This window comes from Dromiciops gliroides, chromosome 2 (genome assembly GCF_019393635.1).
Source record: "Dromiciops gliroides isolate mDroGli1 chromosome 2, mDroGli1.pri, whole genome shotgun sequence".
NCBI lineage: Eukaryota > Metazoa > Chordata > Mammalia > Microbiotheria > Microbiotheriidae > Dromiciops > Dromiciops gliroides.
Window position 1 is genome coordinate 655,571,891 of NC_057862.1, and position 13,052 is coordinate 655,584,942.

Genomic DNA, 13,052 nt, shown 5'->3' on the forward strand with positions numbered 1-13,052 from the left:
GCAGTAGGCAAGTCTGGGCTGGAGGGAGCTGAGGGATGACTGTTTACTTGCCAGGCCCTGCTGAGCTAACACTAGCTCTTCGATCGCTGGCTTTGGGCCCTGCTGAGGGCATGGCCAGGCCACGGAACAGGTTAAAGAAGGGTGGAAGCGAGGAGAAGGTGGGGCTGCTGTCTAAAAGGAGCTTTTTGAGTTTGCCTGCCACCGCCAGGGCTTTTAAATGCTTTATGTTGTATGCTGGGGCGAGAGGGTGCTTTGGGATGAGGGAGCCATCACACTTACTGTTCAGGAGACTGGAGAAGAGACTTTAGGAACCACCTAGTCTAGCAGCTCCCCAAATCTTGCAGATGGGGAAACTGAGGCGTGGGTCACCCACGGTGGCAAAGGTCCTCTGACTACAGAACCAGCCTTGGTTGACCCTGAAGGTACCTAGTGAACCAGGTTCTGTTGACTGAGCGTTAAGCAGCCAATCCGTGCCTGGCACTGGCCTTGATGGTGGGGGAACAGAATGGGAGAGACACTGGTACTGGAGTCAGGCTGAAGCCTTGGTTCAAATTTTGCTGCTGTCTCTTTGACCTTTAGCCAGTCACTTAACCATAACCTCCCTCTGCACAAGCCCCCCTTGGGGTTCCTTGGGTGCCTTCCAGCTCTGTATTCGTGATGCCGTGGAAAACCAAATCACCCTCAGCCCCTCAGCTTTGTAGTCCTTGGGGGGTGGGCTGGATAAACAGATGCAAACATGTCATTTCAGAGGGATGGCGCTAACAACAGCCCCTGGAAACAACAGCCCCTTGGGCAGAGCCTCAGCAGTTGTTAGGCATGGGAAGGGGTTCCAAGGCCAAACAGTTTGAGACTTGCAGATTTAGATGATCTCAGTATTGTGTGTCTCTTCGGTTGACCCGTCTGCCCTGTCTCCAACCTACTGGTCACGGTAGTCAGCTTGTTAGCATTAATAATAGGACAAATACAGACCGCGTAAATGTGTGCCCTTGTATTAGTGGTATCTGATACCCCCTTTGCTGCAGGTACGGCTGTGATCTCTTAAGATGACGCCTCTTTCAAATTAACACCAACATACCCACGTTATGAAAGAGGGAGGGAGGAAGAGGAGTGTTGGGGATCTTTTTTTTTAAATGGATGAAGAGACTTAAAGTCAAGGGGAGGGGTCTGAAAATCTCTGGTTCTGAGGCCTGACAGCTTCCCTGTTATCAGTCATTTCAGTTGTTATGACTCTTTGTGATCCCATTTGGGATTTTCTTTGCAGAGATACTGGAGTTTGCCATGTCCTTCTCCAGCTCATTTGATAGATGAGGAAACTGAGGCAAACAAGGTTAAGTGACTTATGTGGTGTCATACTAGTGAGTGTCTGAGGCTAGATTTGAACTCAGGTCCTCCTGACTCTGGGTGCTCTATTCAGTCCCAGAAAGAGAGGGATTATAGGGGAGGAAGCTGAAGGCTGATGAGCCTCCCCTCCCTTTTCTAAGCTGCTGCCCCATCTGCCAGCCCCCTGAATATCCTTTTGGATACAGGAGAGGGGCTGCTTAGCCTTGTATGTTTGCTTCTGATACCCACTGTGGTTGGCTCAGGTATTCATGCCTATCTCCACAAATGCCCTGAACCTGTTAGCACAAGCTGTGACAGGGAGGAACACTGAGGAGGAGAACAGTTTCCAAATGCCAGCTTCAGACCAGCACCAGAAAGCTCAGCTCTTGTCTGGCTGGCTGGAGCCTCTCTGGTGTCCACAAGCAGGGTGAGGCCTTATCTTGCCTCTTCTCCCATGATCCTCTGGGAGTGGTGCTGAGACCCTGGGAGCCTTGGACAGAGTGGACTCACGGCTCCTGCCTACTAGCCAGCCACTCACTCTGGGTTTAACGCAGCCCCCTACCCCACCACTCGAGTGCCCTTAGATACCATTGTTTCTCTGATTGGAGATTGCTCAGACACTGAGAACTGACGCTCTCTGGATTGTGCTCAAAGGAGTCTGCCGGTTTTAGAGCTTTGTCTGGGACGTTCATTGAGCCATTAAAATTGGTGGTGGGCCTGCTGTCTAGGGGAGGGGGGAGGGAGGGGAGGGAGGGAGAAAAATCTGAAATTGTAAAGCACGTATAAACAAAAGTTGAGAACTATCTTTACATGTAACGGAAAAAATAAAATACCTCATACATTTAAAAAAAAAAATGGTGGTGGGCTCCTGACACCTGGGAAGGAGTGTGTTGTAAGAGAAAGCACTGGGCACGGGGTCAGAAGGCCCAGGTTTGAATCCTGACCCTGACCCTGGCAGGCTGTGACCTTGGTGAAGTTGGTCTCCTCTAGAAGACAAGACAGGTGCTGGCAAGTACAAAGGCAGTGTGTCCTCTTGTGTCCCTGCTCTTCAGGAGGCCAGGCCCTGGAGATGGGAACCCCCTCACCCAAGGCCCTTCCAAGCTCACCCCGGCTGAGGTCAGAGAGCACTAATCTAGGCGGAGGCGTCTGCTCTCCCTCAGACAAAGAGCTCCTCTGTGTGGCAGTCAGTCAGTAACGGCCTGGGCTTCTCCCAGACACATAGTCCCCTTGTTGATCTTAGCCAAGAACAGGGCCCGAGTGCTGCCAGGTCCCTTCAGAGAGGGGTCCCACCCTGTGGCCTGAGAAGTGGCCTCTTTCCGGATGTTCCATCCCATCCCAGCATAGCTGGAGTAGGCAAGTGCTACCTTGGAGGGGGATCTCTGGCTCTCTAGGTTAGGGAGGAAGTGTGTGTGCTTGGTAGAGAAAACCACAGGGGATAGAAGTTGGTATGTTACCTGTTATCATGGTCCCAGAGAAGGGGATTTCTGGGAAATCAGAACACGTCAGACTCTCGGAGCTCCGGGTTTACTCAGTCCTGGCATTCATCCCCCTGGGCAGTGAGAAGCAGGAAGCAGAGATTTGGCCACCAAATCTGCCCTCTCCAGAAGTGCTGATCAGCCCTCCGGGCCCTCCCGCAGGTTTCCTATGACCGGCAGATTTTCTTGCCGGAATCTTCCTGGTTTGAGGCCCCTTATTTACCTGCTTCTCTCTTTCTGGCTCAGGCCAGGAGAAGCCAAATTTCTGTAGTCCCTGAGCTGCCGCTGCTCTTCGGACCTTTTTTCCACTCTTCTGCTCTGATTTCCTCCCTGGGCCCAAGTAGAATTTTCCCTCTCATAGATAACACTGAGCTGTCCTTCATTATCGCCTTCAGGGAACATTGCTTTACCACCTACTATATGCAAGGCCCTGTAGCACAGAGTCTCCCTTAAGTCCTGATTGTGGTTTGGCTGATTTGAGGCAGGATGGCTTCACTTCTCTGTGTTTCCCTGGGAGATCATGAGGAAGATGAGTCCCACGGCTAGGCAGCACCCTAGCCTTAAGCCCTTCCAGTTGAATGCTGGGCTTTTTCAGGTCACCACACCTGTAGGCCTTAGCCTCCTCCGGCCCAGGGCCCTGGCTTTGGGGTTCCCCATCTCTTACCCTCAATTGTATCCTTTCTCTCTCTCTCTCTTCTTTTTTTTGTTTCGTTTGTTTGTTTTTGCGGGGCCATGGGGGTTAAGTGACTTGCCCAGGGTCACACAGCTAGTAAGTGTCAAGTGTCTGAGGCCGGATTTGAACTCAGGTACTCCTGAATCCAGGGCTGGTGCTTTATCCATTGCGCCACCTCGCTGCCCCTATCCTTTCTCTTTGATGTCTTGGAATCTACTCCAGTGAATGTTTGCATTTTTCTAGTCGTTCTTATAATTTATTTAGAATTCCCATCCAGCTCATAGAGCACCTTTACGAACAAGAGGCAGCCGGTGTTCTTAGGGCCAAAGTAGTTTGGGAAAGGGGGTGAGCCATGCTCCATAGCTGTCACTCCCGGCCCCCAGGGTGGAGCCACTTGGGAATGGAGGACAGAGTCTTGCCTCTGTCCTTGGGGACCTGCCTCTCCTGTGAAGATATTCCAGCCAGTGTCCAGCCGTGGGTTAGCCATCATTGGAACCAGGAGAAAAGGGAAGATTGTACTTGGCCCCCTCTGAGGCTTTTAGGTTTTAAGTCAGCTGCTGTTTATGGATGGATGCCTGCTGGATCCGAGCTCGGCTCTCTGTAGCGAGGAGAGGGACAGGACTGAAGGGGTCCCACCCGTAGTAGCTTTTCCAATGGACACAGCACTGCCCTGGGCCGGGTCTCATGTGACCCTCACAGCAGCTGGCCTGTGTAGGAGGCAGGGCATGTGTTTGTCTTTATTTTACAAATGAGAAACCGAGGCCCAGGAGATGAAGCCTCCTGTTAGGGGCCACTGGATGGCCCAGTGTGCTCTCCTCTTCCCAGGCCCTGAATTCTCCTCCTCCTTCCCCACCCCCCACCTAGGCCTTCTTCCCAGCATTCAGTCCATGCTCTTGTTTTCAGTAATTCCCAGGTTCACTTCCCTCTGACACTTGGAGCCTCAGACTGCAGCCTGAAGTCCCAGGCACAGCCCAGCAAGCAGCTGAGTGAGCAGAGACACCCAGCAGCCACTCGCTTGTGTTCTCTCTGGTAGCCGAGGCCCACTTTTCCCTGGCTCTCCAGAATGGGGGCCGTGTGTGTGTGTGTGTGTGTGTGTGTGTGTGTGTGTGTGTGTGTGTGTGTGAGAGAGAGACAGACAGAGAGACAGAGACAGACACACGGCACCGGGCACTCAGTTACAAAAGGGTCTGGAGGTTTGTGCTGCCTGAGGACTTCTAGAGATGTGCTTGTAGGACACAATGAGCCACATTATTTGAAGTGGAGAGCCCTCAGCACCCAGCCCCTCAAGCACCCGTTGGCTAACAAGTGGTTTGTTGTTCAACATGAAGCAGGCTAGTGGAGGGTTTGTGGTGACTTGGCACCAGTGCCCGCTGGGGACCTCCCCATGTTGGGGAGGGGGCCTGCTGCAGGCTCCCATCCAGAGCACCCATCTGAGCGGTCTACGCCCTGCTTGGCTTTGGGGCAGGAGAGAAAGCCTGGGCCTGGGCTAGTGACCAGGAGCCATGAGTGGGGTAGGGCATTCACCCTCCTCTCCAGGCTTCTTATAGGGCCTGGAGGAAAGTAAGAACTCTGGGCGTTGTCTGAGAAACAGGTCTTCTTGCAGGCAGAAGGATGAGGAAGCTCCTGTGTGTCTGCACCGTGGGGCACATGCATCCTCATTGTGGATTCTCCAGGGCCGGTTCTGGACTAGAGGCAGGAATGTCACCCATTCTCCTGACTGGCCAGAGGGAATGGGGCTCTGCATTGTGTGACCTCCCCAGGTAACTGCAGCAAGATTGCCGGCTGTGTGCAGGCTCCGGGCCGTACCGGCATCTTCTCAGAGCTCAGGCAATGCCCAGGTTACCCAGTATATCCCCCATGTTCTGTCCTGGCCAGTCAGTGTCACCAGACAAGACCAAGGGCCTGGGAATTTGCCCGCTCTCCTCTGAAAGCACGGCCTTTGGTCTCAGAGGGAGGCCTTTACCTGCAGTTGGGCTTTGAGGAGCAATTGCCCTGTGCCTGCAGGGTGCAGGGCCCAGGACAGATGGCAGACTGACATGGGGAGGGGGTCTTCTCCCTCTCCTCGGGTCCCTCTCTGGCTGTCTGCATCACCATCAGCAGATACTTTACCCAGGGCTGTGGCACGGCTGCTGAGGTCAAAGCCACTGCTCAGTTCAGTGCCACACCTGGCTCCAAGCCTACCAGCATTTATTGAGCATCTGCCCTCTGAGATAGTCTGGTCGCAGACATGGGGCACCTGTAGAACAGGGCAGTATGTGAGTGGCCCTGGCATCCCAGCAGCTTGCCCAGGCCTGGGCCATCAGAGGCAGCTGAGCTCCCTCTTGAGCTGCACCTGGAGGGGAGGAAGGAATTAAACAGGTAGAAAAGCTGGGGGTCTGGCCAGGTGATGGACATTGGGAGACAGAGAGCATGTGACTTGTTGGGGGCTAGATAGTGCCGGGCAGAGCTAAAGGACCAGAGAAGTCCTTGGTATGGGAGGACCCGCACTGTTTTCTTTCTCTGCAGAGAGATGTGCAGGGCCAGAGACTCGGGAGCCCTGCCGCAGCTAAGCAAGCGGGCCCCTCTGTCCCCACCCTAAGCATTAGCCTAAGGTGCTTTGAGTTCGTGTCCCCAATATCTCCACGGAGGATCCCGAGGAGGCGGTGACAATGTAGGCACATTCAGGCCCAGCTTGGAGGCCACGGTTGAATCAGAAGCATCTTAGTTGCCCGTCCCTGAGATCCAAGAGATGCCCCAGTGAGGTGCCTGTGGGTGTCTCAGCCACTGCTTGGAGGCTGCCTGGGAGAGAAGTGGAATCATCAAGTTTTAGGACAGAAAGTGCCCTGGAGGGCTTTTTAGTCCACATCTTGTTTTGTTCCCCCAGAGGGGAAGGTAACTTGCCCAAGGACACGTAGTAATGTTTCTAGTGGAGCCAGGGAGAAGACATGATGGAAGTCCATGAGATTGCTCCCTTCCTCCCCCCCCCTACTCTGGGCTAGGCTGGGCACAGGGCACACGTCCCAATCAATCCCAGTTTATCAACATGCCAGTGTTGGTCACTGCGAAGAGGAGAACTGTACCTTGAGAAGCATCCCTGATGAGGATAAATCAGTCCCATTGATGTGGTTCCTGAGTGTTTGCCGGATGCTTTACAGCCACTAACTTACTGGATCCCCACAACAGCCCTGTGAGGTGGGTGCTCTCATTCCCATTTTACAGAACAGGAAACTGAGACTCAGAAGTTCAGTGACTTACCCAGTAAGTCTGATGTAGAATGGCAGGATTCAAAGCGAGGGTCTTCCTGACTCCAAATACAGTGATTCAAATTGTAGACAGATGCACACTCCATTAGGCCACACTGCCTCAGATGAAAAACTGAGGGCCTCGGGCACTGGGCGGACATGGGACTCTAGTGCCAGTACCCTTGAGACAGCTGGTGGTCCAGTGGGTAGTGCCATGCCTGGAGTCAGGAAGGCTCATCTTCCTGAGCTCAAATCCAGCCTCAGACATGTGCCAGCTGTGTGACCCTGGGCAAGTCCCTCCCCTCCCCCAGAATCCCCTGGGGTCCCCAAATGAAGGTGCTTGATAGGGGAGCTGGCAAGGTTTCTTGTCATAGATTCCTTATTCCAAGCCCTCTGTTTTATTTTATTTGGGTTAAAGTGCCATAGCTTTTCTTTCATTTTTCCCTTGTAAGAAAGGAAAACTAGCAAGCTGCTCTCTGATAGCAGATGCTGTGTTCCGTCCTGGTAGTCCCCCACATCCCTTCCTACGGGAGAACCTGAAAATTTCCTTCCCTAGGGATGAAAACGCCTTCCCTGCCCCTGAGGTAGATTCAGCCTGTGAGGGCTGAAGCCCCAGAATAGACTATACAATGAGCAGCAGCCTTTAGCCAAGACCTGCCCAGACATTACAATGAGCTCATGGAAGGGGGTGGAGAAGCCAGCCCGGGAGAGGGGTGGCCAGACAAAGGAGCGGGGCAGCCAATAGGAACGGACTCCTTAGCACCTCAGTACTTCTCACCTGGGGCAGGGTGGGAGGTGCCCCAAGGACCAGGCTTGGCCACAGCTCATTCTGGGCCCTCGGGACAGGGGCAGGGGCAGCATCCCAGTGCCCAAAGATGGCTTTCCCAGAAGCAGAGGCCATGGCCGCAGTCAATGGGTCTGCTGAGCAGAGGCGGGGAAGGGAGGAGGCTTCTGCTAGTGTCCTCAGTCTCTGGGCTAGGAGGAGAGGAGAGGAGGCCTTGGCAGAAGGGGAATTCCCTTTTGTCTCCAGGGTGGGCTGGATCTTGCTGTCCCCCACTCCCGCCCCCAATCCTTGGGGCTGACAGCCTCTGACTGGGCGAGAGGGGAAATTCTCCCTCTGACTCACTTTCCAGGCACTTCCTGTCCATAAGGAAGGTGTGGGGGGAGGGGTGGGAGCTAGCCACCCGAAATGGAAGCGAAGCCTGGCCTGGGTCCTGGCCTGGGTGGCTGTGATGGAGACAGGAGGGGAGCAGTGAGCTCCTGAGTGCCTGGGTCCCCTCCCCCGAGCCGCAGCCGGCTTTTGGACAGGATGTCATTCCAGAGGGGAGGCCGGCTTCAGACCATATTTGGGAAGTCTGCTCCCCAGCCTGGCTGCCTCATTCATAGCCTTCTGCTTGTGTGTCCGGCCACGGAAGGAAGCTGGTGGGTGGGGTGGGAGGGGAGCCCACTGAAGAGACTAAAGGGTTAAGTCTCTGCTCCTGCCTTTCCCCTCCCCATTAGCTGGTATCTGGCCGGGCCCTGCTCAGTCTGTGAGCTCAGGGGCAGCCGGGTAGAGGCCTTTCCCTCGCTTGATTTGGGAGGAAGCAGACCCACCAAGGTGAAATGGTTTGGCCAAGGGCACACGGTAGCCGGAGAGCAGGGGGAGCCTCCCGCTTGCTCACTCAGCCAGCTGCTCCCTAGCTAGTCAGCTGCAGTGCTAGGACCCTGTGGGCCTCCCTGGCCCACCCCCAGACACCCAGCTCAACCCCCCAGCTCCCACCAGAAGGACCAGCCTGCTTTTCTGTTGACATTCCCAGCCCTTCTGTGTTTCCTCTTGGCTTCCAGCCGCTCCAGGTCTGGCGCTCCCTGGGGCCCAGAACAGCTGGATGGGCCGTGCCGCGATTTTCCTGGGAACCGCCAGCAGGGAGCCAGCCGGGCCGCCCTGTCATGGAGAGTCCCAGCTGCCTCTGGGCCCCCAGCCCTCCCCCTAGTGCCCTTCCCCAGCTTCCCTCCTCCCCACGCTCCCCACCCCCCAGCTTAAGCCCTGCTGGGCTGGGGGTTTGGGCCTGCTTTCAAATGCCGGTGACTTGGGCGTCCTCGACTGTAAAGTGAGAGGGCTGGCCAGTAACTTCTGGGGCTCCTTTCATTGTCACGCGTGTGAGCTCTTTGCAGGCTGAGGAAAGGAGAGAGCCTGGAATTTCTTTGGCAGGGATCATGGGAAGTGACCCATGAGCTCTACTCAAATCCCCTCCCATGATGAAGGGCTCGGCACCTCAATCACTCACTTCTCTGTGGTTACTGGGGGGGGGGGGGTTCTTATCTGTGCATATATTGAGGGCATAAGGGGGGGGGTTGGGTTTTCTTGCTTCCCCCATCGCATCCACTCCCATGTCCCCCTTCCAGGGGCCAGACAATGTGCTGGGCACTTTTTTTTTTTTTTTTGCAGGGCAATGAGGGTTAAGTGACTTGCCCAGGGTCACACAGCTAGTAAGTGTCAAGTGTCTGAGGCCGGATTTGAACTCAGGTACTCCTGAATCCAGGGCTGGTGCTTTACCACTGCGCTATCTAGCTGCCCCCTGGGCACTTTTTTTTTAACATTGGATCCTCTCAGAAACCCCCAAGGGAGGTGCTGTTGTTATTCCCATTTTACATTCAAGGAAACTGAGGCAAAAGAGGTCAAGTGACTACCCAGGGTTATACAGTTAGTAAGTGTCTGAGGTTGGATTTGAACTCAGATCTCCCTGACTCCAGGCCCAGCGATTTCTCCACTGTTCCCCCTACAGGGTTATATCTTTAACTTAGGCCCTGGTCAACTTGTCTCCTAACCCCACCCCCCCTGCCCCCCGCTACTTGTCCCCGACAGCCATCTTGGGATTCCATTCAACAAATCAGTGTTTGTTAGAAGGCTCCCATGTGCAATCACTGTCCTAGGCCCTGAGTAGACAAAGAAGCTAGGCTATGAGCCCTGTTCTCCAAGTCTGTGCATTTGGTAGGGGAGGAAAAGGAGAGTTGAGGGCCATACCAAGGGGAGACAAGTGCTGGGAGAAGCTGAGGGTCAGGAAGCGTCCCTGTCCCCTTCGCTCGGCAGGGACAATGTGTAGAGGCCTGCCTAGCAGCTCAGGTTTGCCTGGAGCCTCCGGGAGTGGGAGGGAGTGAGGGGGAAAGGGGGCCTTGGGCCTCCTATAGAGGCAGGCCCAGAAGGGTCCCATGTGCCCCACTCCCTCCCAGAGCCTGACTGCTCCTTCCTCTTTAGGGGCCTGGAGAGATATGGGGTCAGTGAGGTAACCCAGCCCTGCAGCTACTGATGCCCCGTGTGGGGAGGGGACAGCAAGAGCGGGTCATCCTTCTGGGAGTGGAGCCTGGACTTGGGGCTGGCCTGGCTTCAGAAGTGAGTCAGCCCGTTCAAGCCATGACTGGTTCTTTCTGCAGCACAGCCTGAGTCTCCTCTTCTGGGAGTTTGACACTGAATGGAGTGAATGTGTCAGGAAACCCAGGACGGCTTAGTCACAGCCATGAGGCACCCGGGTTTAGTGGAGAGAGCATGAAGCCCGTGGCCAGAGGATCTGGGTTCAAGTTCTGATACTGTCATGTACTCCCTGAAGGGGTTTGATTCTTTGTTTCCCAGAATCTGTTGGACAAGGCCCATGATCCACAAATTATCTGTCCGCCTCCTGGGTCTTGTAAGGAAGGTGCTTTGTACAATACTGTGTAAGTGGGAACCTTTACTGCCAGGGCCCAACACGCGCCCATCCTGCATCCCTGAAGTGGGCACATTTTTGGATTCACATTACTTATCTCCACAGAGCTAGAAGCTATGGCCACATTTTACATAATTCTAACTTCACATGTGCCTCAGGGGTTCCTTATACTCTATCCAGGGACTGCTCTGTATTAACAAGGTCCTGGGAAGGCATTTCAGAGGCTGTCCATCTGGTGCCACTCCTCATTTTGCAGGTGAAATGACTCATCTAAGGCCATGCAGCCGGTCAGTATCAGAGCTGAGATGACCACAGTCCCAGCAGCAGAAAGGAAGCCTTCCTTTATCGGGTCCTTGTGGCTTTGTGTCTCACGGGCTGCTCTTGCTGTGGCTCAGGTCAGAGGAGCACCTGAGTGGAGCCTGGAGGGAGGGTGGGCCCAGCTCTAGAGCTGCCAGGGCCTTAGGGGCTCCGGGGTCCCAGGCCATCGCCCCACACCAGGCACTTCTCTGAGGTGACCAGGTTCAGGCCCTGTCCCCCATTGGTGCTCCAAGGCATTGGGGGTTTGTTGGGGGGGTAGCTGGTGGCCCCCTCTCTCCTGTTCAGCTGTGAGAGGTATCGTCCACTCTGCATCCGGGCTTCCTGGGAATGCGCTCCCTCTACCAGGCCGGGCCATTCTCTACAGGCTCCCTTGGTCTCTTCTGTCTTTCCCTGCTCCCAGTGACCTCTCCCTGGCTCTAGGCCCTAGTCAGGCAGGTCCTTCAGGTAGGAAGCCTCCTCGGGGCATCAGGAGTCAAATCTGGTTTACTTTAGAGGGGAGGAGATGAAGCCCTCTCTTCCTGCTCTCTCCCTGCCTGGGGCGGGTGCCTTAGGAATGCTCTCATTCCCTCCACTGGATCAGGGAGGCTCTGTTCACTCACCTGCCCTGTTCCCTTGGGCTCTGCTGTGATTGTGACCCCTGGCATGCACACACCTGCCCTGTGCGTGACCCTGTCTCCCCTCCCCCCGAGCCCCCCCATTTCAAATTTGGCTAATTGCTGTTCTGCCCGTGCTTTGGGAGCTCAGAACAAGGCTGGGGAGAGAACCAGTGATCTCTGTCTGGGGCTCCTGTTCCTCCCATCCTGGGCCCTGCTCAGGCAGCTCGGAGCTGGTGGGAGCTTCCTCCAGCCAAGGAGGACTGACCAAGCCCCTGGGGAAGGCTGAAGGGAAGGGGCCTCCTGATGGTCCTCTCTCTGCCTGGTCCGGAGCCCTCGCTGCGTCTGGCCTCTCCCTCCCTTCCCTTGCTTGCTTGGAAATGGTGTTTCTTGGGCTCCCCCAGCCCATGTCCCTCCTCCAGCCCCTGGCCTGGGTGCTCGGCCCCCACAGTGAATCCTCTGATAGAGGAAGGCCTGGCCAGGTTGGGGAGTGGAGAAGTTGGGGCTGCGACTGTGCTAGAAAAGCCTGCAGGGCGAGCAGAAGGGGACAACCTGGAAGGGGAGAGGCAGAGCCAGTCCTGGAGGGTCCCTTGAAATGTGGGGGGTGGGGCGTGAGGGAAGTGGAAGGGGAATTCTGTTTAACTCAGCAAGGGGAGCAATGTAATGGCGCTCATTACGCTTGGCAGGTGGCCTGGGCCAGTGGAATAAATGGCTTTGGGATGGGTTTAGAAGAATTCAGAGAGGTTAGACCCCGCCTGGGTAAAACAATTATTCCTACGAGGGTGTTGGGTGTTGCTTGGAGCCGGTCCCTGGCCTCCTGATGGTGGTGCTGGGGAGGGGGCTCTGCCCAAGCTGGGGCCTCCGTCCAAGGCAGAGGCTGGGCTGGAGGGAGGTTTGGAGGAGATCAGCCCTTAACCGCCCCGTCTCCTCTCTCTCCCCAGAACGTACTGGCCAAAGCGCTCTACGACAATGTGGCCGAATCCCCCGACGAGCTGTCGTTCCGCAAGGGTGACATCATGACGGTTTTGGAGCGCAACACGCAAGGGCTGGACGGCTGGTGGCTCTGCTCCCTGCACGGGCGCCAGGGCATCGTCCCAGGCAACCGGCTCAAGATCCTGGTGGGCATGTACGACAAGAAGCAGAGTGGGCCGGGCCAGGGGCAACCCCAGCCCCAGCCAGCCCTGCCCTGCCACCCCCAGGGCCTGTACAATGTGCTCTCCCCAGCCTCCCAATATGCCCCCATGCATCCTGCCTACCAGACCCAAGGAGATAGTGTCTACCTGATCCCGGGCTCCAACAAGGCCCAGCAGGGTGTCTACCAGGTCCCTCCTCCGGCCAAGCAGCCCCTGATGTACCAGAAGCAAACACCTCATCACCAGTTCCAGAGCCCGGCCCAGGAAATCTACCAAGTGCCCCCCTCGCTCAATCCCACACTGGACGTGTGCCAGGTGCCCCCCGGGCCTGTGAGCCCTCCTCAGGATATCTACCAAGTGCCCCCGTCAGCCGGGATGGGACAAGACATCTACCGGGTCCCCCCATCCATGGATGTGCGGAGCTGGGAAGGGACAAAACCACCTACAAAGGTAGAGTTGCTCTCTGGCGCTACCTGCCCCTTTCTTTGTGTTCAAAGCCTGATGGTCCTGTGGTTTCCCTGTCATTTTATTGGCTGCTCTGGAAGGTGGGGGTAGAAAGGGCATTGAGCCCATGGCCATCCTACCTTGAAGAGGGGAGAGGAAGGGGAAAGGAAGGGAGGAAGCGTTTATTAAATGCCTCCT

At 55.7% G+C, this 13,052-nt stretch overlaps 1 protein-coding gene across 3 annotated transcripts in view; it reads left to right on the forward strand.

The window, feature by feature from the left end:
- Positions 1 to 13,052, forward strand: part of BCAR1 (BCAR1 scaffold protein, Cas family member) — a 105,924-nt gene that overhangs the window by 70,270 nt on the left and 22,602 nt on the right. For all 3 annotated transcript variants that reach the window (XM_043986670.1, XM_043986668.1, XM_043986671.1), the window contains exon 2: positions 12,219 to 12,860. In XM_043986670.1, the coding sequence (XP_043842605.1) occupies positions 12,219 to 12,860 (642 nt within the window). The remainder of the gene's footprint in view (positions 1 to 12,218; positions 12,861 to 13,052) is intronic.